General features: G+C 45.3%; 1 protein-coding gene across 2 annotated transcripts in view; it reads left to right on the top strand.

Moving 5' to 3' along the window:
- spon1a (spondin 1a) overlaps positions 1-25,771 on the top strand; it is a 238,237-nt gene that overhangs the window by 120,761 nt on the left and 91,705 nt on the right. For both annotated transcript variants that reach the window (XM_057347335.1, XM_057347336.1), the window contains one exon: positions 19,699-19,763. In XM_057347335.1, coding sequence (XP_057203318.1) covers positions 19,699-19,763 — 65 coding nt within the window. The remainder of the gene's footprint in view (positions 1-19,698; positions 19,764-25,771) is intronic.

Raw genomic sequence — 25,771 nt, 5'->3', positions numbered from 1 at the left:
CCACCTTGTCTTGCTTCTCTTGACCTAGTGGCAGAACCATGATAGAACCTCTTGTTTTATGTGGAGAGTGACGTTTTGTCCCTGTTGGTCTTCCACTCTCCGGTGTGGCGTCTCTGTTCCCGCCCTTTCGTCTCCTCGTTATTGTTTGTTAATTAGTTCATGCCCCGCACCTGCTTCCTCTTGATTTGTCCCCTTTATAATGCCCTTGTGTCTTCTGTCTCGTGCTGGATCATTGTTCTGTTGCGTCGTGTTTGTCTTTGTGGTGAGTTCTTGTTGTGTAGTTAGTTTAGTTTACAGTGTTCATGTCAAATGTTATTATTTTCAGTCTAGTTAGTTCCTGTCCGTGTTGCTATGTTTTGTTATGTTCCCCCACGTGGGTCCTTGTTTTGTATTTTTAGTTATTATTAAAGTTTGTGTTAACCCCTTACCCGCTGTCTGCATTTGGGTCCTCTGTCCTTGTCTCTGTGTCTCACCCTGAGAACCGTGACACCCGGTGACTGGGGACTGATTTGGTCTGCTGCAAGCCAGCCGTTTTATTGTCTTTATGTATCAAAGTGATACATTCCGATTTTGGCATTCGATAAAATATAATCTGTTTCCCCGATACTGCATGGGTTAGCAGCTAGTTCGCGCCGGTCACTCAGCGCGTGCCTCCTTTCAATGTGTGCAACCTTTGCATTGCAATGCACTGCAGCTGTTGGTGTGCTACCAGTATATGATGGCAGAATTAACGTGGATGAAATCATCAGCACTGTGAATTTCTATGTCATTCATAATTCAAAATAAAACGTAATTTATTCAGTCATCTCTGTTTATCCCATTCCTGAATGATCTCTGCTGTGGTTTAACTGTTCTGTATACTGTCTAACTCTTGCCACAACAAAGGATGTCGATCCTTTGACTATGATCTTGTGCACACAATATATTCTCAAATTCACACAGCAACCCCAAAAGTAAACGATGTAGGCCTAATAAAATTTATGTTTTCGAACCTTACCATAGTAAATATTGGTATACAACTGCAGATAATCAATTTACTGTAGTTAATAATAAGGGCTGTGGCAGTGCTCTTAGTGTAGCGTGTTATACGATATACATCTCCATTTTTCCTTGTGCTAAATAAATCAATATTGTTGGGTTATAATTATGTATATATTGTTGCCTTTTAAATGACACATAGGACAGCTTTAAAATACTGTTTATTTCATTTATTTATTGGCAAATTAAAAAAAACGGGGGAAATAAGAACGCAAGGGAGGCAACACAACTTTTCTCTTCCATGAAAAAAGTATGAAGCAAAATATAAAATTGCCAAATAAAAATGAATTGAAGCTAAATATAAAATTGCCAAATAAAAATGAATTGAAGCTAAATGTACAAATGGGTTCTCCATACAAATGCACAAATGGCACTGGATATTACATGGCATTTCAGTAATTCCTTTTTCATACAGAGATCCCGGAAAATATGCGGAAGATGTGTCCCGGGATGACGGGATCGGTTGATTTTGGTTCACACTGCCAGTGATTTTCTGGAACCTGTGCGTGCTTTCACACACATCCTAAAGACATGTGACGTGTAATGTACTGTAATGTAGTCGGGAATGTAGCGCTGCCACGGTGAAGGAATTTTCCTTGCGGTGATATTGGCTTTTTATAGTTCAATAGCGCGGTTTGCTATATTATAACCGCATTCCTTCTATATTTAGTGCCAAATAGGCCTAAAAAAGATCCTAAATGGGGTTATTATATAGCATACATTGTTGGTTTTTAAATTATAAAGATATCAATTTAAAACAAAATAAGTACTTTTTATGTAGCCTATTTAGGCTATTGGTAAATGCAAAACACTGAAGAATGAGACGCAAGAACCAAGGCATAGCCCAACCAGCTGAAGTTAAATATAAGAAAAATATGAATATATGAAAACAAAAGCAAATTGTTTGGGCTTGTTGGTGCAAATTTACAGAACCTCAATAAACATTATAACAGAACGATGCGCAGTTTTAATAAAAAAAAATTGTCAGTAGCCTGTTTTTACTACTTTAACTGCAATACAAAAGGTAATAATTTTGTTTTACATGTTTTTGTTTAGAAAAAAACAAGCATGCTCAGGTAGGGTCAAATCAGTCTGTTAATAAAAAAAATTGCTCCTCCACGTCATGTACATCAAGAGACGTACAAGACTTGTTTTAAAGGTTGCTAAGCGATCAAGTTTATTAAAGTTCTCTACCATTGTAACTTTGTGTTGATCGATGAAGTTATTTAAAACTTTCTGCATTTAGAGGCGACATATTCTCTCTCAATTTCAGTTTACATGCTCGAGACACATACAAACACTCGAGACCTCCGAAGAGTACAGCGGGTATTTCGGACTGTTGAGTGAATCACTGGTACTACCCTTCCCATTGCAAGAACTGTACTCTTCCAGAGTGAGCGAGTAAAAGGGCTCACAAAATCTCTCTGGACCCCTCACACCCCAGCACACTTTCTCTTTGAACTGCTGCCGTCTGGTCGGTGCTACAGAGCACTGAGAACCAAAACAGCCAAATAAAGTTTCTTCCCTCAGGTCATCTACCCCATGAACAGTTAAATGTTCTCCCCACTGTTCAATAAATATGTGCAATACTAAACTACTCACTTATACTCCTATTTATTTATTATACATATGTTACTGATTTAATATATCATACAGCTATCCCATTCCCTTACACAATTTGTATAAAGCACCTTATAACTTGTATATATGTAGCACATGCATACAATATAGCATCCGCTGCTCTTTTGACATATATTGTTTTTTTTCATATGTGTATTGTCTATTACATATTTATTTTTATATATTTTGTTACCTGTGTCTTGTCACTTTCAACTATGTGCACTGGCAGCTTCTCTCACTAAGACAAATTCCTCATGCAATAGAGCACATTTGGGCAATAAAGCTACTTCTGATTCTGATGTATGTTCTTTGCGTTATTATGGGAAACTTTATATGAGCTGTTCACATGATAGTAAATGTATTATACTACTACAGTATTTCTATGTGGGGAATTGTGGACAGAATTGTCCCACATAGTCATCTTGCAATATAGCCTACTTACGCTGCTACCACTATAAAGACAATGCTTACTGTTGTTGATGTTATGGGTAGTGTTTCTTACAGTGATCATTTTTGTCATGGCAAAGAGTTAGACAGTAGCCTATACAGAACAGTTTAGCCACAGCAGCAGAGATCATTCAGGAATGGGATAAACAGAGATGACTGATTAAATTACGTTATATTTTGAATATGAATGACATAGAAATTCACAGTGCTGATGATTTCCTCCACGTTAATTCTGCCATCATATACTGGTAGCACACCGACAGCTGCAGTGCATTGCAATGCAAAGGTTGCACACATTGAAAGGAGGCATGCGCTGAGTGACCGGCGCGAACTAGCTGCTTACCCATGCAGTATCGGGGAAACAGATTATATTTTATCGAATGCCAAAATCGGAATTTATCACTTTGATACATAAAGACAATAAAACAGCTGGCTTGCAGCAGACCAAATCAGTCACCGGGATTATCCACCCCAGTCCGTGCACGCTGTTATCAAGTCATAAACGTTTCAGTCGTTTGTTACTAACATATGGACAATGCATATAAACACAAACAATCATTACTGAGTAGTATAAAGAAGAGGCTATTCGCATGTCTTAGTATATCACGCATTTTAGACCGCCACTAGCCGCCATGTTAGCTCCCTGAATCTTAGTGCAGAACAAAACGTGATTGGCTGAAGTTAGAACGTGCCCTATTGGACAACGAAAGCGGAAGTTACCCGATTGGCTTGCATAGATAGTGGGCGGAGTCCACCTATTTGTGGATTGTGTGCACATGTTTCAAAATCCACAAATGCACAGAGAGCCATCCACAAATGCGTGCAGCGATTCACAAATGCACAGAAAGCGATCCACAAATGTGCAGAACGCGATCCACATATGTGCAGAAAGCAATCTACAAATAAATGCCATTAAAATAAATTTGTAAATATTTTTTATTTGCAAATCTCATTGTATTTATTTGTGAATTCCATTTCTTTTTGTGGAACGTCTAAAACCATAAATATATGTGCTTTTGAGCATATGTGGATTTAAAAAATGTTTGTGAAACTCTCTATATTTATTTGCGGACCATAGTTTATTTATTCAGAATATTGCAACAATTCTGATCCCATAATCCACCGAAGTAAGCAATTAGTCCACAAAAAAGGAAGGCAATGATCTTCACGAAAACAATAGTTGCTTCAAGTTGTCCCCACTCAACATAACACAGGAGAGTGACAAAAGGGCAGAACAAAACAAAAATCCAAAAAACAATGTCTGGAGGATTCATAGAAAAAGAAAACTGAAAATCTTACAACGATAATCCTCCGGGTAGCAAATTTAGTAACACAGAGCGGAATGCTCCTCCACTTACAAACACTGAGCAGAGAATAGAGAAACACAGCCACTTAAGTACATATGAAGAAAACAAGGCACGGGTGAAAACAATAACTAATCACAAGGGCAGGGGAAAAAACTGAAAAAATACTCAATGGTGGCCTCTAGTGGCCAACACCTATATTCCTGCCAGGAGAAAACTAAACATAAGTGTCAATAGCGGCCACTAGTGGCCAACACAAGCCATAATCCTGACAATAAGGGGCTGTCTGGATATGCCACACATATAGACCGCAAAAGCGAGGACCTATTAGTAGTGAGGAGGCACATAATAAGCGCGCAATGATGGGCAAGGTCCGGGACAGGATGGTGACTATCATTCGACTTGGGGCGAGAGAACATTTCAAAGCCGTAACTCTGGACAACTCCGATTTTCAGTCAATACTCGCATTTTCCACCTTCATGAACAAAATAAATTCACATCACAAATGTATATAAAATAGCCCCCTTGTAAAATATTTACAAATTCCCGTGAGATGAGGCTGGACATTCAGGTTCTGTATGCTTTATAACTTTGATGCCCACTTCGACAACAGTGTGAGTTTCATGCAGAAGGGCTATTCCCACTGAGGCATAATACAGGGTACATGCAGAATTAGTTTGTTTTTATGTCTGTGTCACAGTCCCTTCTGTTTCCCTGCCTGTTTTCCCCGTATTTCCCCTTGGACTTCATTTCACATGTTCCTCAATGCTCACTCCCCTCACCTGTCAGCAATCCCTTCATCTCCCGGACACTATATAGACTCACTCCGTTCTCCCCATCATTGTCTTGTCTTAAATTTAACCTGTTTTGCTACGCTGTTTTATATACGTTTTTGGATTATTTATTTAAAGTGTTATATGGTATTCTTCCTCGTCTGTGGTCCGTGGATACACGTTAGAGTCTGTGGACTCCACGGTGTCCTGAGCTCCCCCTTCAAACATCTTTGAGCTGGGTCACATCGCCCAACATCAATGGCTGCCCCATGTAAGGTTCCTGAGGCCGAATGAAAGCAAATCCCAGCAGCAATGTACCCATTTCTACAGAAAAATTCTCAGAGGTGGTGAAGAAAGAGATTACTCATGCTCTTTATTTTTCTGATTTATTATGATTTAATCCATGTGCTTCAATTCTTTGAAAAATTCATATTTTTGTAAACTGTTGCCTTCAGTTCAAATTTACAAACCTTTTAAAAATTGTGTTATAGATTATTAGAGACTTTGCATGAATCTGGTTTACAACAATTATCAAATATTATATGTATGAGCATGCTATGCTGTACTTAGTTGGCCTTTTTTATTTTTCGCATGTTGCTTATTTTAAGTGACTCAATATTTTAAATATTCTGTATATTTTATATTCAACTTTTATTTTTAACAAATATAATTCATATTTATACAGATTATATTAAGCTTGGACATCATAGTTAACTTTGATGCAAATGCAATTTTTTTAAATGCTTGTTCTTGTAATTTTGGTAGACCAGCTGGTTCATGTCTCGAGATACTTAGAAGTATAACCATTTTCATCCAGAAATGTAATACAATTTCCATTCAGAGTACCTCCACATTATCTGCAATCTAGCTGGAATCCCTTTGTGGCCGTGTCTCTAAAAGAGGATTTCTAATCCATTTCTTCATCCAGCATGAGTGAACATGATGATGAAACTCTCTTTCCCTCTCCTCTGTGAAGAGATGAATCATGTGTTCCCTAAATTAAATCAAATGGATTTTAAAATGACCCAGGCCTGGCCTGCAGATGCTCTCAAATGAGGTTAAAAAGTGCATTGTAGTGCTTGGTATAGTAAAGGCAAGACTTCTCTCCGTTTATTCACGGTGCCTTGACAGGGAAAAAGAAGGAGAACTGCTGTACAAAGTGAAACCTACACCCGCAGCATCACTATGAGAGGAATATCTGTTCCACACTTTATGTTACGCTTTTTGGTATAGCTCATTGTTTGCGTATATCCTTATTGATCCTTTTTACCCCAAAATACATAGTGCGATAGTGTCTGTACATAGCACTTATATGCCTTCATTTTCACTTTGTGTTGTTGTGTAGTCTCAGCAGCACAAATATTTCGAAGAATCTTAAAAAAAACTAAAAATGTATAGCATTCTCTCACTGTCCAAATCCTCAGATGGCATAACCTGTACCAGATTTACCGATCTATAGTGGTAAAATATACCAGGTAGATCTAGCAGAATATTACAGCTACTACAATTCTTTTGAATACACTTTTAAATACAACAAAATTATAAATTAGGAAAGTTTATTGTTTGATTTTGATGACAGTGCTGGATAGCTTTATTAACATGTATTTATTTAGGTTTTGGTTATTATTATGCAATAATAATAATTGTAATTGAAATAATAATAAGAATAATCTCCAAAATCAATTTATCCTTCAATACTTTTACTAAAGCTCTCTTATCACTGAAGATATGAATCTATTGCATGGACTGATGTTAACAAGACAGTTTATGACTAATTCAATTCAATTCAGTTTTATTTATATAGCGCTTTTTACAATGTTTCATTGTTTCAAAGGATATTTACAGGAAGAAAGTCAAAACAAACAAATAGTATTAGTTTTATTATTTAGTATTAGTTAGTATTAGTATTAATCTAGCCACAGGAGGTCACAAGCCAGTGTACTTTTTGTGCCGGTCCCAAGCCCGGATAAATAGAGAGGGTTGTGTCAGGAAGGGCATCCGACATAAAACTTTTGCCAAATCAAATATGCGAATCACTAACATGACTTCCATACCGGATCGGTCGGGGCCCGGGTTAACAACGACCGCCATCGGTGCCGTTGACCTACAGGGCACTGGTGGAAATTGGGCTACTGTTGGTCAAAGGAGAGGAGGAAGGCGTGTCCGTAGGCAGAGAGAGAAGAGGAAAGGCAGGAGTTTCAGACTGAAAGTAGGGACTTTGAATGTTGGTACGTTGACAGGTAAAGGCAGAGAGCTGGTAGATATGATGCAGAGGAGGAAAGTCGACATTCTGTGTGTCCAGGAGACCAGGTGGAAAGGGAGCAAGGCTAGAAGCATTGGAGCAGGGTTTAAACTGTTTTATCATGGTGCGGACAGGAAGAGAAATGGAGTAGGAGTGATCCTGAAGGAGGAGTGTGTGAAGAATGTTCTGGAGGTAAAGAGAGTGTCAGATAGGTTGATGAGTCTGAAGCTGGAAATTGAAGGTGTGATGTTGAATGTTGTCAGTGCTTATGCTCCACAAGTAGGTTGTGAGCAAGAGGAGAAAGACAGATTCTGGAGCGAGTTTGAGGAAGTGATGCAGAGTGTTCCCAGAGGTGAGAGAGTGGTGATAGGCGCAGACTTTAATGGACATGTTGGTGAAGGGAATAGTGGGGATGAGGAAGTGATGGGCAGGTTTGGTCTTCAGGAAAGGAACCCAGAAGGACAGAGGTTGGTAGACTTTGCTAAAAGTATGGAGATGGCTGTGGTGAACACGTACTTTCAGAAGAGGCAGGAACACAGGGTGACATATAAGAGTGGTGGCAGGAGCACACAGGTGGACTATATTTTATGTAGACGCTGTAATCTGATGGAGATTAGCGATTGCAAAGTAGTGGTAGGAGAGAGTGTAGCTAGACAGCATAGGATGGTGGTGTGTAAGATGACTCTGGTGGTGAGGAAGATGAAGAGAGCAAAGGCAGAGCAGAAGACAAAGTGGTGGAAGTTGGAAAAGGAAGAGTGCCGTGTTGTTTTCAGGGAAGAGTTGAGACAGGCTTTAGGTGGACAGGAGGTGCTTCCAGATGACTGGACTACTACAGCCAAAGTGATCAGGGAGACAGGTAGGAAGGTGCTAGGTGTATCATCTGGAAGGAGAAAAGAAGACAAGGAGACTTGGTGGTGGAATGAGGAAGTTCAGGAGAGTATCCAGAGGAAGAGGTTAGCTAGGAAGAAGTGGGACAGTGAGAGGACGGAGGAAAGTAGACAGGAATATAGGGAGATGCAGCGTGAGGTTAAGATAGAGGTTGCAAAGGCCAAACAGAAAGCTTATGAGGATATGTATGCAAGGTTAGATAGTAAGGAAGGTGAGAGGGATTTGTATCGGTTGGCGAGGCAGAGGGATAGAGATGGAAAGGATGTGCAGCAGGTTAGAGTGATTAAAGATAGAGATGGAAATGTGTTAACAGGTGACAGGAGGGTGAGGGAAAGATGGAAGGAGTACTTTGAGGAACTGATGAATGAGGAAAATGGCAGGGAGAGAAGAGTAGTAGAGGCAAATATTGTTGAGCAGGAAGTAGAAAGGATTAGCAAGGGTGAAGTTAGGAGAGCTTTGAAGAGGATGAAGAGAGGAAAGGCGGTTGGTCCGGATGACATACCAGTGGAGGTATGGAAGTGTCTAGGAGAGATGGCAGTAGAGTTTTTAACTAGGTTGTTCAACGAGGTCTTAGAGAGTGAGAGGATGCCTGAGGAATGGAGGAGAAATGTTTTGGTGCCGATTTTTAAGAACAAGGGAGATGTGCAGAGTTGTGGAAACTATAGAGGTATTAAGCTGATGAGCCATACAATGAAGTTGTGGGAAAGAGTAGTGGAAGCAAGGCTAAGGGGAGAAGTGAGCATTTGTGAGCAGCAGTATGGTTTCATGCCAAGAAAGAGCACTACAGATGCGATATTTGCTTTGAGAAGGTTGATGGAGAAGTACAGAGAGGGTCAGAAAGAGCTGCATTGTGTCTTTGTAGATTTAGAGAAAGCGTATGACAGGGTGCCAAGAGAGGAGCTGTGGTATTGTATGAGGAGGTCTGGAGTGGCAGAGAAGTATGTTAGAGTGGTGCAGGATATGTATGAGAGCAGTAGGACAGTGGTAAGGTGTGCGGTAGGTGTGACAGAGGAGTTCACGGTGAAGGTGGGACTGCATCAAGGATCGGCTCTGAGCCCCTTCTTGTTTGCGGTGGTGATGGACAGGCTGACAGATGAGGTCAGACAGGAATCTCCATGGACTATGATGTTTGCGGATGATATTGTGATCTGTAGTGAGAGCAGGGAGCAGGTGGAGGAAAGTCTAGAGAGGTGGAGGTTTGCTCTGGAGAGAAGAGGAATGAAGGTTAGTCGCAGCAAGACAGAATACATGTGTGTGAATGAGAGGGATTCAAGTGGAACAGTGAGGTTACAGGGAGAAGAGGTAAAGAAGGTGCAGGATTTTAAGTACTTAGGGTCAACAGTCCAGAGTAATGGGGAGTGTGGAAAAGAGGTGAAGAAGCGTGTGCAGGCAGGTTGGAATGGGTGGAGAAAAGTGTCAGGTCTGTTGTGTGATAAAAGAGTACCAGCAAGAATGAAAGGAAAGGTGTACAGGGCAGTAGTGAGACCAGCGATGTTGTATGGTTTGGAGACAGTTGCACTGAGGAAAAGACAGGAGGAAGAGTTAGAGGTAGCAGAGCTGAAGATGTTGAGGTTCTCTTTGGGAGTGACGAGGATGGATAGGATCAGGAATGAGTACATCAGAGGGACAGCACATGTGAGATGTTTTGGAGACAAAGTTAGAGAGGCCAGGTTGAGATGGTTTGGACATGTTCAGAGGAGGGAGAGTGAATATATCGGTAAAAGGATGCGGAGGTTAGAGCTGCCAGGCAGGAGGCCGAGAGGAAGACCAAAGAGGAGGTTTATGGATGTAGTGAAGGAGGACATGAAGGTAGTCGGTCTGAGAGAAGAGGATGCAGGGGATAGGGCTAGATGGAGGCAGATGATTTGCTGTGGCGACCCCTGAAGGGAACAGCCGAAAGGAAAAGAAGAAGTTAGTATTAGTATTAAAATAACAAGCAGTCCATCTTTGCTCTTGGTTGCTGGCGGACATTGCCTGGGCTGGAGCTGGGATGATCAGTTAAATCTACAGGATCTCGCAGGAGGATGGCACGTGACGATCAGCTGGTGCTGGTGTAATCTGTAGTTTCCTCGGGATGGGTGTCCCAATGGTTAGTCAGTTGGCATGTTGTCACAGAAGGATCACACGAGATGGTCCTACTTGAGCCAGCAATCTGTGGTTAGCTCAGTATGTGAATCCCAAGGTAGGGGACGAGGGAAGAGAGAGAATAATTAGCGTAGCTGCTGTTCATTTACTTATAAACAAGAGATATAAACAAGAGATAATACTGGTATGCATCATACTGTATGTATGCTTTACTTAAAAGATGCGTTTTTAATCTAGATTTGAATTGAGAGAGTGTGTCTGACCCTCGAATACTATCAGGAAGGCTATTACAAAGTTTAGGTTCTACATATGAGAAATCTCAACCCCCTTTGGTGAATTTAGATATTCTAGGTACTATCAGAAGTACCTTGGCAGGAACTGCCAATATACAGCCAATATATGGAACACACTGTCGTATACGCCGATCCAGAGCATCCCAAACATGCTCAATGAGTGACATGTCCGGTGAATATGCTGACCATGCAAGAACTAGGATGTTTTCAGCTTCCAGGAATTGTGTACAGATCCTTGCAACATGGGGGCGTGCATTATCATGCTGCAACATGAGGTGATGGTCGTGGATGAATGGCACAACAATGGGCCTCAGGATCTCATCACGTTATCTCTGTGCATTCAAAATGCCATCAATAAAATGTACCTGTGTTCGTTGTCCATAAGTCCATATGTTGCGCCTGCCCATACCATAACCCCACTGCCACCATGGGCCACTCGATCCACAACGTTGACATCAGCAAACCGCTCACCCACACGACGCCATCTGCCCTGCACGTTGAAAACCAGGATTCATCCGTAAAGAGAACACCTCTCCAAAGTGCCAGACGCCATCGAATGTGAGCATTTTCCAGTCAGTTACAACGATGAACTGTAGTCAGGTTGAGACACCGATGAGGATGACGAGCATGCAGATGAGCTTCCCTGAGACGGTTTCTGACAGTTTGTGCAGAAATTCTTTGGTTATGCAAACCAATTCTTGCAGCAACTGTCCAGGTGGCTGGTCTCAGATGATCTAGGAGGTGAATATGCTGAATGTGGAGTCCTGGGCTGGTGTGGTTACACGTGGTCTGCGGTTGTGAGGCCGGTTGGATGTACTGGCAAATTCTCTGAAACGCGTTTGGAGACAGCTTATGGTAGAGAAATGAACATTCAATTCACGGGCAACAGCTCTGGTGGACATTCCTGCAGTCAGCATGCCAATCGCACACTCCCTCAAAACTTGCGACATCTGTGGCATTGTGCTGTGTGATAAAACTGCACATTTTAGAGTGGCCTTTTATTGTGGCCAGCCTAAGGCACACCTGTGCAATAATCATGCTGGCTAATCAGCATCTTGATATGCCACACCTGTGAGGTGGATGGATTATCTCGGCAAAGGAGAAGTGCTCACTAACAGAGATTTAGACAGAGCCCTGTCACAACTGTAGCAAAGCGACGGTGACTGGCCTGGGCGTGTCAGCCGTGAGCGCTACCGTGAAATTGTAACCTACCAGTGGGTAGGTAGGGGGGTCCCAGAGCTTTGCTTGAAAGGTGGGAAGGCCCCTACATTCGGCCTCACAGGCGGCGACCTTGTTTCTCTAACAGCGAGAAGCCACCTGGTACCGTAAGGCACTGGGTAAGCGCTACTTCCTCAAGCGAGGGATGCGCTAGAGAGACCACTTCCTACCGGAGGGAGGAGTTAGTGGAGATACCAACATGGTCTCACCGATGGGGGAGAACTCATGGGAAGAAAGTGCGGACTGAAGGAGTTAACCGCGAGGTGGAGGTCTACCTAGGGAAGGTCATGGGTTACCAAGGTGGGAACCAGCATGAGGATACATCAGACGGCACCGCCTAGTTGGGGGGTTGCAACGCCTGGTAGCACTAGGTCCGGTTAGAGCCATGTCGAATAACTCCGGTGGTACCCAGCCTAAGGGGCAGCGCTGCTCTGCCCAGCCCGCCCACAGGGGGTGCTTGCTTAGTGATGGATGGAGTGCCTGTTCTTCGCCCAGTGGGGAAAGAATGGAGGCTGAATAGTACTCTGACCCACTCGAGAGAGGGGGAAGGTACCATCATAGGCGTACACCCTACCGGTTGCCGGTCCTGCATGTCACCATGCAGGACGCGGGCTGACACCGGTTCTACGCGGAGGTTGTAGAACCTCGCGAAGGCGTTGGGTGTAGCCCAACCCGCAGCTTTGCAAATGTCTGTGAGAGAGGCGCCGCGTGCCAGTGCCCACGAGGAGGCTATACCCCGGGTGGAGTGAGCTCTCACTGCGAGTGGGCACGGGAGATTTTGGGATTGGTAGACTGTAGTGACAGCGTCCACAATCCAGTGCGCCAACCTCTGCTTGGAGACAGCTCTCCCCTTCTGCTGACCTCCGAAACAGACAAAGAGCTGATCCGAGCTCCTGAAGCTCTGTGTGCGGTCTAAGTAAAGGCGCAGTGCACGTACTGGACACAAAACGTACAGGCTTGGGTCTTCCTCCCTGGTGGGGAGCGCCTGTAAGTTCACCACCTGGTCCCGAAAGGGAGTGGAGGGAACTTTGGGCACGTAGCCGGGCCGAGGTCTCAGGATAACGTGAGAATCCCTGGGTCCGAATTGTAGGCAGTCAGAGGACACGGAGAATGCCTGTAGGTCCCCTACCCTCTTGATGGAGGCGAGCGCCATCAGGAGAACCGTCTTCATCGTGAGATGAGGAAGAGCGGCATCACCTAGGGGCTCGAAGGGGGGTCTGGTGAGGCCCGTCAGGGCCACATCCAGGTCCCAAGAGGGTATGGAGCATGGACGAGGCGGATTCTGCCTCCTCACGCCCCTTAGGAACCTAATGACCAGGTCGTGCTGTCCTAGAGACTTTCCAGCAACTGAGTTGTGATGAGCGGCGATGGCGGCTACATACACTTTCAGTGTGGATGGGGAGAGGTTAGTCTTGAGTCTCTCTTGTAGGAAGGACAGCACAGACCCGATCGCACAACTCCGTGTGTCTTCTCCTCAAGAGGCGCCACTTGTAGGCATACAGTCGCCTAGTGGCTGGTACCCTAGCCTGAGAAATGGTCTCTACCACCGCCGGGGGTAGACCGCTTAGGATCTCCTCGTCCCGTCCAGGGGCCAGACATGGAGGTTCCAGAGGTCTGGCCTGGGATGCCATAACATGCCCTTCCCCTGGGAAAGCAGGTCCTTCGTCAGGGGAATCGGCCAGGGGGAGCTGTCGTCAAGAGCATTAGCTCCGAGAACCAAGTCCTGTTGGGCCAGTGTGGCGCAATGAGTAACACTTGAAGCTCCTCTTCCCTGACCTTGCACAGGGTCTGTGCAATGAGGCTCACTGGGGGGGAGGCGTACTTCCGCTTGTCCCGCGGCCAGCTGTGCACTAGGGCATCCGTGCCGAGGGGTCCCTCGGTCAGGTAGTACCAAAGCGGGCAATGGGTGGTTTCGAGGGAGGCAAACAGGTCCACCTGAGCCTGCCCGAATTGCACCCAAATGAGCTGGATGGCGCGGGGGTGGAGTCGCCACTCTGGCGCGTCGGCTGTCTGGTTCATTTCATCTCGAGGTGTCGGGTGAGTCGTGTTAACTGCAGTGAGCGAACGCCACCCTGGCGGTTGATATACGCTACTGCGGTAATGCTGTCCAACCGGACCAGCACGTGCTTGCCCTGCACGAGAGGCTGCAGCCGCTTCAGTGCGAGTAGCACGGTCCACAACTCTAGGCAATTGATATGCCATCGCAGGCAGGGGCCCGTCCATAACCCTGACACTGCATGCCCGTTGCACACTGCACCCCAGCCCTGCAGGGAGGCATCCGTCGTTACCATGACATGCCTCATAACCTGCCCCAGGGGAACCCCTGTTCGAAGGAAGGTCATGGAAGACCAAGGGGTTAGGGTGCGCCGGCAGAGAGGCGCAACCACCATCCGCCTGCTGCCGGTGTGCCACCGGACCCCCGGGGAGAAGACTGGCTCTGCTGGTTTGCCTGCCTGGCAATGCAGCTCCACCTCGCCAAGACGCAACGTCGAGTTGCCAAACACCGTCTGACAGAGGGTGAGAGCGGCTGTGAGAAACACCCAGGGAGATTGGAAACTCTTTTTGTGAAAAAGTGGGCGCTAGGCCCCCAAAGGGGCCTAGCTGGTGTTGGGACGAGGCAGGAACCGTCCCAGATCGACCGACCAGCAATGGCATGGCTGGGGTCGGGCCCGATGGTGTCAACCTCCCTGGGGTCTTCCCGTCAGGGTCGTTTCTTCCTAGAAGGTTGCTGACGGGGTGGCGGTCTCCTCTTCGACGTCCTCTTCCGGGGTGACGCCTGGGTCGGGTGCGCCGGGGCCGGAGCTGGTGTCAAAGAGGGCCAGGGCTGCTGGGGAGCAGGTGCCGCACGGGATCTCAAAGGCCTGTGGGCGGCCGAGTCACGGCGGGGAAGGATGTGGCTGATCGCCTCCGTCTGCTTCTTCACTGCCGAGAACAGCTGAGCAAAGTCCTCGACAGTGTCACCTAACAGCCCACCCTGCGCAACGGGCGCGTCGAGAAAGCGTTAAGCCAGAGATGCCTCTCCTGGACCACCAGAGTGGACATTTCCCGACCCAGGGCCCGCGCGGTCACCTTGGTCGCCCGTAGGGCGAGGTTGGTGGCGGTGCGGAGTTCCTGCGTTAACCCTGGGTCGGTTTTACCCTCATGGATCTCTTTCAACGCCTTGGCCTGGTGGACCTGCAGGATGGCCATGGCGTGGAGAGAGGAGGCAGCTTGGCCCGCAGCAGCGTAGGCTCCAATGATGCCGAAGTCCTACACACTTTGGATGGGAGTTTCGGTCGACCTCTCCAGGTGGACGCCGCCTGCGGGCACAGGTGAACCGCGACTGCACGTTCCACCTGGGGAACGTCGACGTAACCCCTAGCTGCCCCACCATCGAGGGAAGAAAGAGCGTCGGAACTGGTCTGACATGTACGAGCCGAAAAAGTGGCGTTTCACGTCTTCGTCAGTTCCTCATGCACCTCCGTGAAGAGCGGAACCGGGGTTGGGCGCGGCTTGGAGTCGCGCTCAGAGCCCAAGAACCATGTATCCAGCCGCGAGCTCTGAGGGAGAGGCACCGGAGTGCACTCTAATCCAATGCTCACGGCGGCCCGGGAAAGCATGGCCGACATCTCAAAATCCGCCTCTTGCTGAGCTCGACCCCCCTTGGGAGGGAGCTGCAAGGAATCATCGGGATCAGATGCCAGCAAATCGCTCTCCGATGCTGCGATAGACATCTCATCTTCTTCACGCATCGTGTCCGAATGCGTGAATGAGGATGCAGACGGTGTGGTACTGTCTGCTAGGGAACGGTGAGGCGAGGGAGACGGGGTGCGAGTGGTCCGCGAGCGCTTGGCTGACGGATTTACGCTCGCAGTTGCCCCCATATCACCCTCGCCGCTCGCCTTGGCAGACGGTATGGCCTTAGCCATTCTCGTCACGGCCCGGGAAGCATGCGAGGTGGTGGCTGGTTCTCGGGAGAAGACAGCCACCCGTGACCGCAACGTATCAATGACCATCTGCCCACAGTGTGGACAAGATGAGTCAACGAAGGCTGCCTCAGCGTGCCGGAGACCCAAACACTTGAGGCAGACATCGTGTCCGTCCCCGTCCTCGATGAGGACACCGCACCCACGAGAACAGCGGGACATGCCACGCTGGAGAAATTAGCTCTTTTAGAATGCAGACGGTGTGACACTGTCTGCTGCTCGAACACCTCTGGAACCGCCGAGACGCCCAGAGGAAGTCGCCGCAGGAAGGGACCGTCCGCTGCACCACGTCGTAGAACCGGCAGTCTGTAGTTGCTAAGTAGTAGCAAGAGTTGAACTTCATCAGCGAAGGCTCCGAAGAACAAAAGGTGAATGAATGAGGCACGCCGTCTCCCTTTTATACCCGGATATCCGGGGGCGGAGTCCGGCATGCAAATTTCATTCGCCAATTTTCATTGGCCTTTTCTAAGTAGTCGGAAGCGATTGGTTCTCAAGGACGAACCCCATCTGTCGGTTCGACACAATGTCGAGAGAGCGACAGAAAGGGAACATCCGTTAACTCCTCCCCTTCAACTGTCAGTAGTCACCTGTTCCATTTCATAATGAAATGCCTGTTTTTATACATCCAATCAATTTACAGTGGTAAACACAAGCCACGACCACTATTTCCCTCATTTGATATTTCTGAAATACCACAATACCGAACTTCTGGTTTACTGGAACTTTAGGAATATTTAGGCCTAATATATGCAAAAAATAGATACAAATTGTTGCACTAAATACGGAGTATAGTTATTTAATTAATAGCTGTTTACAGTATAGCTAAAAATAATCTTGTTTTCAAATTTAATGAAAAAAGTTTCATCATTTCACATTAAAATTTGAATGCAGAATTAAATGTAAATATACTGTATATATATATATATATATATATATATATATATATTCAAATCTGTTAAGATCCTCTCTGAAAATGTAGACAGGTGTGTGTTTTCCAGATCTTTTTCTCAGGAGAAACATCTGAAATGCAGGAGTGAAGTAATCACATTTCTATCTAAGAGAAAAAATCTCATATTCTTTCTCATCTTTTTTTTACAATTGAATTAGAAACCGAAACACATCAACTTTAAAATGAATAAAATTAGACCCTGAGTATTACACTTGTAGACAATATAATAAGAAACAAATACAGGTCAAAGCTTAATGCTAATATGGTGGATTTATGCAACAGGCAGGTGCAATTAAAGCTGCCAAGTACATTTGGAATCTGTTAAGAACTTGAAGCTGCCAAGAACACTTTGTAGCCCTCAATAGAATAATACAATTTACAAGATTTCATAGTGGACTGATGAAACCATGCCCTTGTTTTCTCTTTTGTTGTTGCTTTGGAACAAGTGATTAGTGTGGATATGTCCAGTGTCTGTTTTATATTGCTTGCCTACTGACAGATGGCATTTCATAATAACTCAAGAGTTTGATGCTTTTCTCTCTGGCACTCAAAACCTGTGGTCTCATGCGACAGGCAGAGAGACAGCTGAGCATCTGAGTGCTTGCAACTGTGGAAGAGGCAATTCTGCTTTCAATTCGTTTGCCAGCCCCAGCTGGAAAGATACCTTAAAACACCAACCAATCATTTCATCCACCAACAAACCCACCAACCAACCAACCATCCATCCATTCATCCTATTCGTTTTATGGCATAGTTGGTTGGTTGGTTGGTTGGTTTGTGTGTCTGTACATGTGTGTGTGTGTCTGTGTTTCTGTGTGCGATTGTTTGTGTTCACTGAGTGTGTTTATGTGTGCTGTGTGAGCGTGTGTGTGTGCGTGCATGTGCCCTTCTGCCTCTTGTGAGTTGTGTGCACTGTATATTTTGTCTTGTATGAGAGTCTATCTATTCACTTTGCCCTTGATACAGTACCTTTTCTACACAGCAAAATCGCCAGTGTTAAAAAAGGTCAAATTAACACTCACAGTGTATATATAATCCACATTGTTAAAAAAAGTCAAATTAACACTCACAGTGTATATATAATCCACATTGTTAAAAAAGGTCAAATTAACACTCACAGTGTATATATAATCCACACCTCTATTTTATAAATTTAATATATTGCTTATAGTTAACATGTTTTCATGTACAGCTGCTTTGTAACAATGAAAATTGTACAAAGCGCTATATAAATAAAAGTTGAGTTGAGTTAGTTCGATTTTCTACTATAGCTTTGTCTTGCATTATCAATGACCTGTTTATCTCAATGTCTTAACAGCAAGTAAGGTTTGTGGAATCTAATTAAAAATGCATTGCATTGTGGGTTTACTCCCATTATAGTAAGTAGACAATGCACTGAATGTAATACAGTATGTGGCATGTTTCACTCCAAGGATTTACCCAATGCTTGAGTCCTGCACTTATTTTATGTATTTGAGGGAAAACCAGTAGCTGGTGAATTATCCTGTGTATCATCTCTGGTTATTCTGCACAACAGTGTCTGCATCACATTCAAACCATCAGAGTTTACATCCGCACCAGCAGCCACCAGCTCACAGAGGTATCATAAATTGCTTCCATAATGAATCCGTGTAGAGAGAAATGAGTGTCTCTCAAGCCCTTGATTGTCTTGTGCTTTGTTTTGTCATTAAACCTGACAATGTGTCCTAACCAGTCGCCATGCAACAGGTTTTCAGTAAGAAGTCATTTGTCTGTCCACAGTGAAGGCAAAAATGCTGCGTGATTCCACACAATAACAAATTAATCAGAAGATATGTGATGTTTTTATAATGCACATGTACAGTATGTGAAATAGATTTTTGGACCATTTTGAATTGACTCGGGAGCGGGTTTCTATCCAGACATGCCACATAAATACAAACCAAGTAACTGACAATATGTCCTGCTGCTTTTGGGACATTTACTACACAACAACAATGTAGTAAAAAACAGAAAAGTTTTTCTACTTTTTTTCTAGACGGTGTTGTGAGTTTTGATTCTTGTCTTCAATTAACTGAAGTTGCAGGATTGTATTTCCACAGAAGCACATGCAAGAACAAAACTACACTATTATTTTGCTGTCTTGAAAACACTGGTATTTTCTTCAGGAAAAAATGTGAATCTAGTTTGCATTCTGATTCTGAACAAACAAGAAATAAAACGATGTTAGTCTGAGCCCTGTTGTGTAACAGAACTGGGCTTTACCACATGTCAAACTCAAAAAAACATGGTGTCGTACTGTATTATAAATAATGGTGCCCTTTAACCCAGATAAGTAAAACACTCTTGAGTTTTGTGACACCGATACCCTTCCTATGAACTCCTGATGTGATTTGAATGGAAAAGAGCTGTACACACATACAGCCGGTCTGTGTGCCGTGAGCCATTGATGAAATATGTATACAGCTTATATGAGACTCTCTATACGAGAGTGATGCGATCACTCCATCAGCAGCAAGGCAAAATAAGTTTCATTCATCATTTCCTGTCAAGAGAAAAAATTGATGACATGAGATAAAGATTAAGAAAAGAATACAAAAGTTGTTATTGTGCCACTGTCCGATTTCATTTTAATAGGCGGTTCCCTCCCTTTTGAAAGCCAGTTAAAGCAATAAACTGATTTTACCTCCTCATAAACAAACTTAACGCAATGACAATTTACAGTTGCAATGCAGAGCAATTTGATATAGATTATGTGCCAACAGATGTGTGTTCATTTTGCTATAGCTTATGGTTCATTCAATATGAATTTCAAATTCGAAACTATCAGTTTCATAAATGTCAATTTTTTGTAAATGTGTTCTGTTAAAACTGCTTTTCTGTGTTTTGTCACACAGGGTGATGAGGTGTTGACCGTGTTAAAAATGAAAGCCCAGTGGCCGGCCTGGCAACCTCTTAATGTGTAAGTAACTGTTATAGCTTTAGAATCTGTGTGTGTGTGTGCGCGTGCGTGCGTGCGTGTGTGCGTGTGTGTGTGTGTGTGTGTGCATGCGTGAGTTGGTGTAAACTTATTTTGATTGCTTCAGAATAGTAGAAATCTCAATACATAACCATTGCTAAAGTTTTATGAAGAGTATAAAGTTCAGCCAAAACTGAAAATTATGTCATACTCACCCTAAAGTTGGTCCAAACTTGTATAAAGTTTGTTGTTCTGCTGAACACAAAGAGATTTTGGAGAATGTTTGTAACCAAATAGTTCTGATGCACCATTAACTATTATAGTAGAAAAAACTATACTGTCAATAGGGCCCTAGAACTGTTGAGTTAACGCTGACAGAATTGTCCTTTTTGGGTGTGTGTGTGGGAAGGGTAAACCCTACGGTATGGGGACAAAATGTCCCCACAAAGATGGCAATATCCAAAACCCTTGTCCTTGAGGGGACATTTTTTTTGTCCCCATGAGGAAACAAGCTTATAAATCATACAGAATTAACTTTTTTGAAACTCTAAAAGAGCAGACAGTTGTGTGTGATTGTTAGGGTTAGGGAATATGATATACAGTTTGTACAGTATAAAAACCATTGCATCTATGGAATGTCCCCATAAAACATGGAAACCCAACATGTGTGTGTGTGTGCGTGTGTGTGTGTTTATTTGCCTATTTAAGAGTGCCGCTGAGTGATGTGTTTGCCTGAGGTGTTTATTCCATCAAGGTTACTGGCAACCTTGCGGCACCTACATTTTAAAATGTCATTTTGACCTAATAAATCTGCCTGTCAGTAAAATCATGGGCTTTTACATTTTGTAAAGTGACACAAGAATGTGTGTGCAGATTATTTAGAACAACGCTCCTCTCTCATCTTATCACAAAAATTAACTGATATTAAAGAGTAAGTATTACAATGTCCTTGAAAGTATGTTCCATGCAGTGTGTAATGTTGCGAATTGTGTGTGAATTTAAGCAGTCTGCCAAGTTGTAAAACTGAAAGTGAACGAATAACAAAGTTATTGGCTTGAGAGAAAAGGAGTCGACTTTCCATTTGCGACTCTGTATGTGGTAGACCAATCACAGCAGACTAGACCATCTGACCAATCAGATCAGATTGGGCTGACAGAAAGGAGGGGATTAGAGAGAGTCGGTCAAGAAATTAAGGTAATAATAACTGCCTATTATTCGAAAATGAAAGTGTTTTTACACCTTGTATGTACGTAAACCTTTTGTTGGACACTCCATAAATCAAATTACCTTAAAAATCCAAATTTTTACTCTTTAAAAATGTGAATATAAAAAAAAAATCAAAATATCCAAAAATTAGACAGTTGTTGACATACAGTTCAAGTATAGAGCTCTAAAATGAATGATTTTGGTCAAAGTCATTGAGCTCTCTTCTGAAACTACTAAGACATATATGGGATATTTTCATTTTCTGAGAAGGAGACTTTAGCAATTTAGCATTTGCTCTGCATTTGAACTCAATGCTGTCAAAAAAAATCCAATATATCCCTTTTGTAGCTTTTTACAAAGTTAAGTATATCCCATACGCAAATCTGATATATGGCCATATATGAACATATATATACAACTACAGTTTATATATGTGAACATATATGTACATATTACAAATTCCACTGTTTGTTTAAGACATGTATGACAAATTATATATACAAACATGAAATTGTGTGGACCACTTTTGATTCATTAAAATACTGTACCAAATACCAGATAATCACTCTTTGTAAGTGTTGTGAAACTAGTTAACTGTGCAGAAAATCATGAGTGAAGTAAAGAAAGAAATCTCTCCATTTCAATGACATCTGATTTTTTTTGTTTATTTTTTCATAGCATTTGAAACTCACTGTAATAGTAGTAACATTAAATAAGAGGATAAACAAGAGCTAACATTACAAATGTACATTAAATTTCACATTTTCAACACATACTTTTTAGATTCACAAAAAATACACTGAAGAATAAATCATTCTTAACAATAAATATTTCCTTAAATGTCATAAAAGCGCTATTTTTAAACTCATGTTATAGCTTGTCACAAGTCATGCAAAGTTCAGTTAAAGATGAGACTCTATGTCATTCAAGTTATGAGTTCAAAATGATTTAAAAATGTAATCAACCTGCAGCTTTGGCATTTTCATAAATAGGCACCTTTTCTTGATAGATGAAGCAGGCACAGCACAAATGTGCCCAATCAATTTTCCAACAGGAACAAAATGATGTGGGTTTGTCAAAGAGAAGAAAAAATTGTGTCTTTTTTTCTCAAAGTACTGACCGATAGCATAACAACACTCACCAGTTCCTAGATCTGCTACAATAAATGTATCAACCTTAAAAGGAGTGCTGTCTGTCAATATTACTACATGTGAATTCTTCTTTTTCTCTTTTGAATTCCGACATGAATGAATGACTTCATTTCTTACAATTGCTTTGTCACGATAACTGACCAACAGTTCTTTGTCTATGTGATCTGCTACACTGTGGAGAGCTCTGTAGTCATTTTCATGAAGTGCTACTTTCTTACAACTTCCTCCCAGTGTAGTGACCTCACCACATCTGATAGCATTCTGCACTGGTGTAGGATTTACTAAATCATTAAATGCTGCAATGCATTCAGTCGAGGCAGAAGCAAGTGTTTTTTGTGCATACAGAGGAAGAGCTTTCTGCAATTGGAAGATTTTTGCAATTTGCAAGGGTACACCTTGTGTACTCTTGATCATTTTGAGAATGTTCTGATTGTACGACTCAAATGTAAAGGCTGAGTGAGCCCATAATGGACCCCAGTCCCTTACACTTTGTGCCAAATGAAGGCAGAGATGGACATTGTAAGATATGTTTTGTAAACCATACAAATTCTCCATTTCAGTCACAAATAACTGAAGCAGGTTTTCTGCTTCAGAAACCTGCTGTAAAGTGACACTTTCAGATAAGAGCAATGCCAAACCTTTGGCAAATTTAGCCCAATGTAATAGGTAGCTGTCTGGTAAAATCCCTTTAAGTATAGGTATGCTGTAGTACAAAAGCCACATGTACCATTCATGAGCTTTCCAATACTTTCTGTCATCCAGTGATCTTGGCACTCTGGAAACACAGGATGGTGGCTGGATTTGCATGAGTTTACCATCAATATCAGATAGATATTTTCCTATGTACCATGGTTGTCTGGAGCACTAGGTCCGGTTAGAGCTATGTGGGAGATAACTCAACTGTTCCCCGGCCTAAAGGGGCAGGGCTGCTCTGCCCAGCCTGTCCCCTGGAAGGGTGCTTAGTGATGGATGGAATGCCTGTTCTTTACCCGAGGGGAAAGAAGTGAGGCGGGATCGCCACTGCTCCCCCCGGAGGGGGAAGGGCTTCCGCAGGCGTATGCCCTACCGGCTGCCGGTCCCACACCTTGCCAGGATGCGGCTGACACCGGTTCCGCGCGTAGGTATTAGAACCTCACGGAGTTGTTAGGCATAGCCCAACCCCAGCTCCGCAGATGTCTGCCAGAGGAGGCGCCCTGAGCCAGCCACGAGGGGTGGCCTCACCCCCAACGGGCAGGAAAAAGATCGGTATGCCCAACGAGGGCATCCACGATCCAGTGCGCCAGCCCTGTTTGGAGACAGCCCTCCTGCTGACCTCCGAAACAGACAAAGAGCTGCTCAGAGCTTCTGGGCTCTGCGTGCGGTCCAAGAGAGGCGCCGTGCGCGTACTGGACAAGCACGGATAGGTTGGGTCTTCCTCCCCGGTGGGGAGCCCTGCAGGTTCACCACCTGGTCTCTCGGGAGAGTGGTGGGAACCTTGGGCACGTAGCCGGGGCGGGTCTCAAGATAACGTGAGAATCCCGGCCCCGAGTTCTAGGCAATCTGGGACACGGAGGTGCTTGAGATCCCCTACCCTCTTGAGGTGAGCGCAATGCGGAACACCGTCTTTATCAAGACTGAGAAAGAGCAGAACCCCGAAGGCTCGAAGGGGCGGGGCCTCTTGAGGGCCCGCCACCTAGGTCGCAAGAGGGTACGGAGCGCGGAAAGGTGGTCACCCTCTCGCGCCCCTTAGGAACCTAATGACCAGGCCGTGCTGTCCCAGAGGCTACCCAGCACTTGGGTCATGATGAGCGGCCGTAGCGGCTACATACATTCCCAGTGTGGAGGGGGAGAGGTTACTCCCCCGCTCTCTTGAGGACGGGACAGCTCGTACCCGACCGAGCAACTCCGCGGGTCTTCTCGCGAGAAGAGCACCAGGACGAGAAGAGGCGCCACCTATGGGCGTATAGCCGCCCAGTGGCCGAAGCCCTAGCCTGAGTGACGTCCCAACCGGACTGGGGGTGGGTCACTCAGGATCTCCTCGTCCCGTCCAGACATGGAGACCAGGTTTTGCCTGGGATGCCGTAACGTGCCCCTTCCCCTGGGGAAGCTGTCGCCAGGGGGAGCGGCCAGGGGGGAGTTGTTGTCAGAGCCTCAGCTCCGAGAACCAAGTCCTGGTTAGGCCGAAGGGGCGTAACTAGTACCACTTGATGCTCCTCTTCCCTGGCCTTGCACAGGCCCTGTGCAATGAGGCTCACTGGGGGGAAGCGTACTTCCGCTTGTCCCGCGGCCAGCTGTGCGCAAGGGCATCCGTGCCGAGGGTACCTCGGACAGGGAGTACCCAAGCGGACAATGGGAGGAGTTCGGGGAGGCAACAGGACCACCTGTGCCTGGCCAAACTGCCCCCAAATGAGCCGGCTGCGCGGGGAGGGAGTCGCCACTCTCCGCAAGGCGTCAACTGACGAGAGAGCACATCGGCTGTCTGGTTCAGGACGCCTGGGATGTGTGTGGCTCGCAGGGAGCTGATCACCTGCTGACTCCAGAGGAGGAGGCGTCGGGCGAGTCATGTTAGCTGCTGTGAGTGAAGAATACGCCACAGCAGCTGTGCTGTCCGACCGGACCAGCACGTGCTTCCCTGCACGAGAGGAAGTCCTCAATGCAGTAGCACAACCACAACTCTAGGCAGTTGAATGCCAACGCAGGCGGGGGCCCGTCCACCGCCCCGACACTGCTTGCCCGTTGCACACGGCACCCCTTAGGGTGTGTCGGCAGAAAAGCGTGTGACCAACGCCTGCTGCCGGTGTGCCACGCTCTCCAAGGAACTTGACTCTGCCGCCAGTGTTGGAGCGGTCGTATATGCATCGACCCGAGGGGGGGCCACCCCCGCCGAGGATGCCATGAATCCCAGGAGCCTCCTGTTACAGGGGGACCGCTGACTGTCTGATCTCAGGCAGTTCAACACTGACCGGGCGCGCTAGTCCTCGCGCCCCCCCCTGGGGGTGAGCGGGGCCGCCCGTGAGGACAGAGTCGAGTTCCATACCGAGAAAGAGGATGCTCTGCCCGGGGAGAGCTTGCTCTTATCTCAGTTGACCTGTGGCCCCACCGATCTAGGTGCCGGAGCACCAGGTCCCTGTGTGTACACCACAGATCTCGAGAGTGTGCCCAAACTTGAGCCAGTCGTCGAGATAGTTAGTACCCGACACCTCCTTCCCAACGGGGAAGGAGGGCGGCTTCCACGACCTTCGTAAAGACTCGTGGAGACAGGGACAGACCGAAGGGGAGGACCCTGTACTGATATGCCCGTCCCTCGACGCGAACCGTCGGAACGGCCGAGTCGAGGGAGGATCGAGACATGAAGTACGCGTCCTTAGGTCGATTGCCAGAACCAGTCCTGACGCCTGACGGACGCCAGGATGCGCTTCTGCGTGACCTCCTGAAAGGCAGCTAGTGTAGGTGCCTGTTCAGAACACACAGACCAAGATAGGGCGCAACCCTCCGCCTTTCTTAGGGACAATGAAGTACGGGCTGTAAAACCCGCTGAACACCTCGGCCGTGGGACGGGCTCGATCGCTCCCTTCACCAGAAGGGAGGCGACCTCCGCCCGAAGTACGTGGGGCATCCCTGCCTCTGCCTGAGGTAAAAGGACGTCCCGGAACTTGGGCGGACGTGTAGCGAACT

Source organism: Triplophysa rosa, linkage group LG12 (genome assembly GCF_024868665.1).
Source record: "Triplophysa rosa linkage group LG12, Trosa_1v2, whole genome shotgun sequence".
NCBI classification, from domain to species: Eukaryota; Metazoa; Chordata; class Actinopteri; order Cypriniformes; family Nemacheilidae; genus Triplophysa; species Triplophysa rosa.
This window is presented reverse-complemented; position numbering and strand designations above follow the sequence as displayed.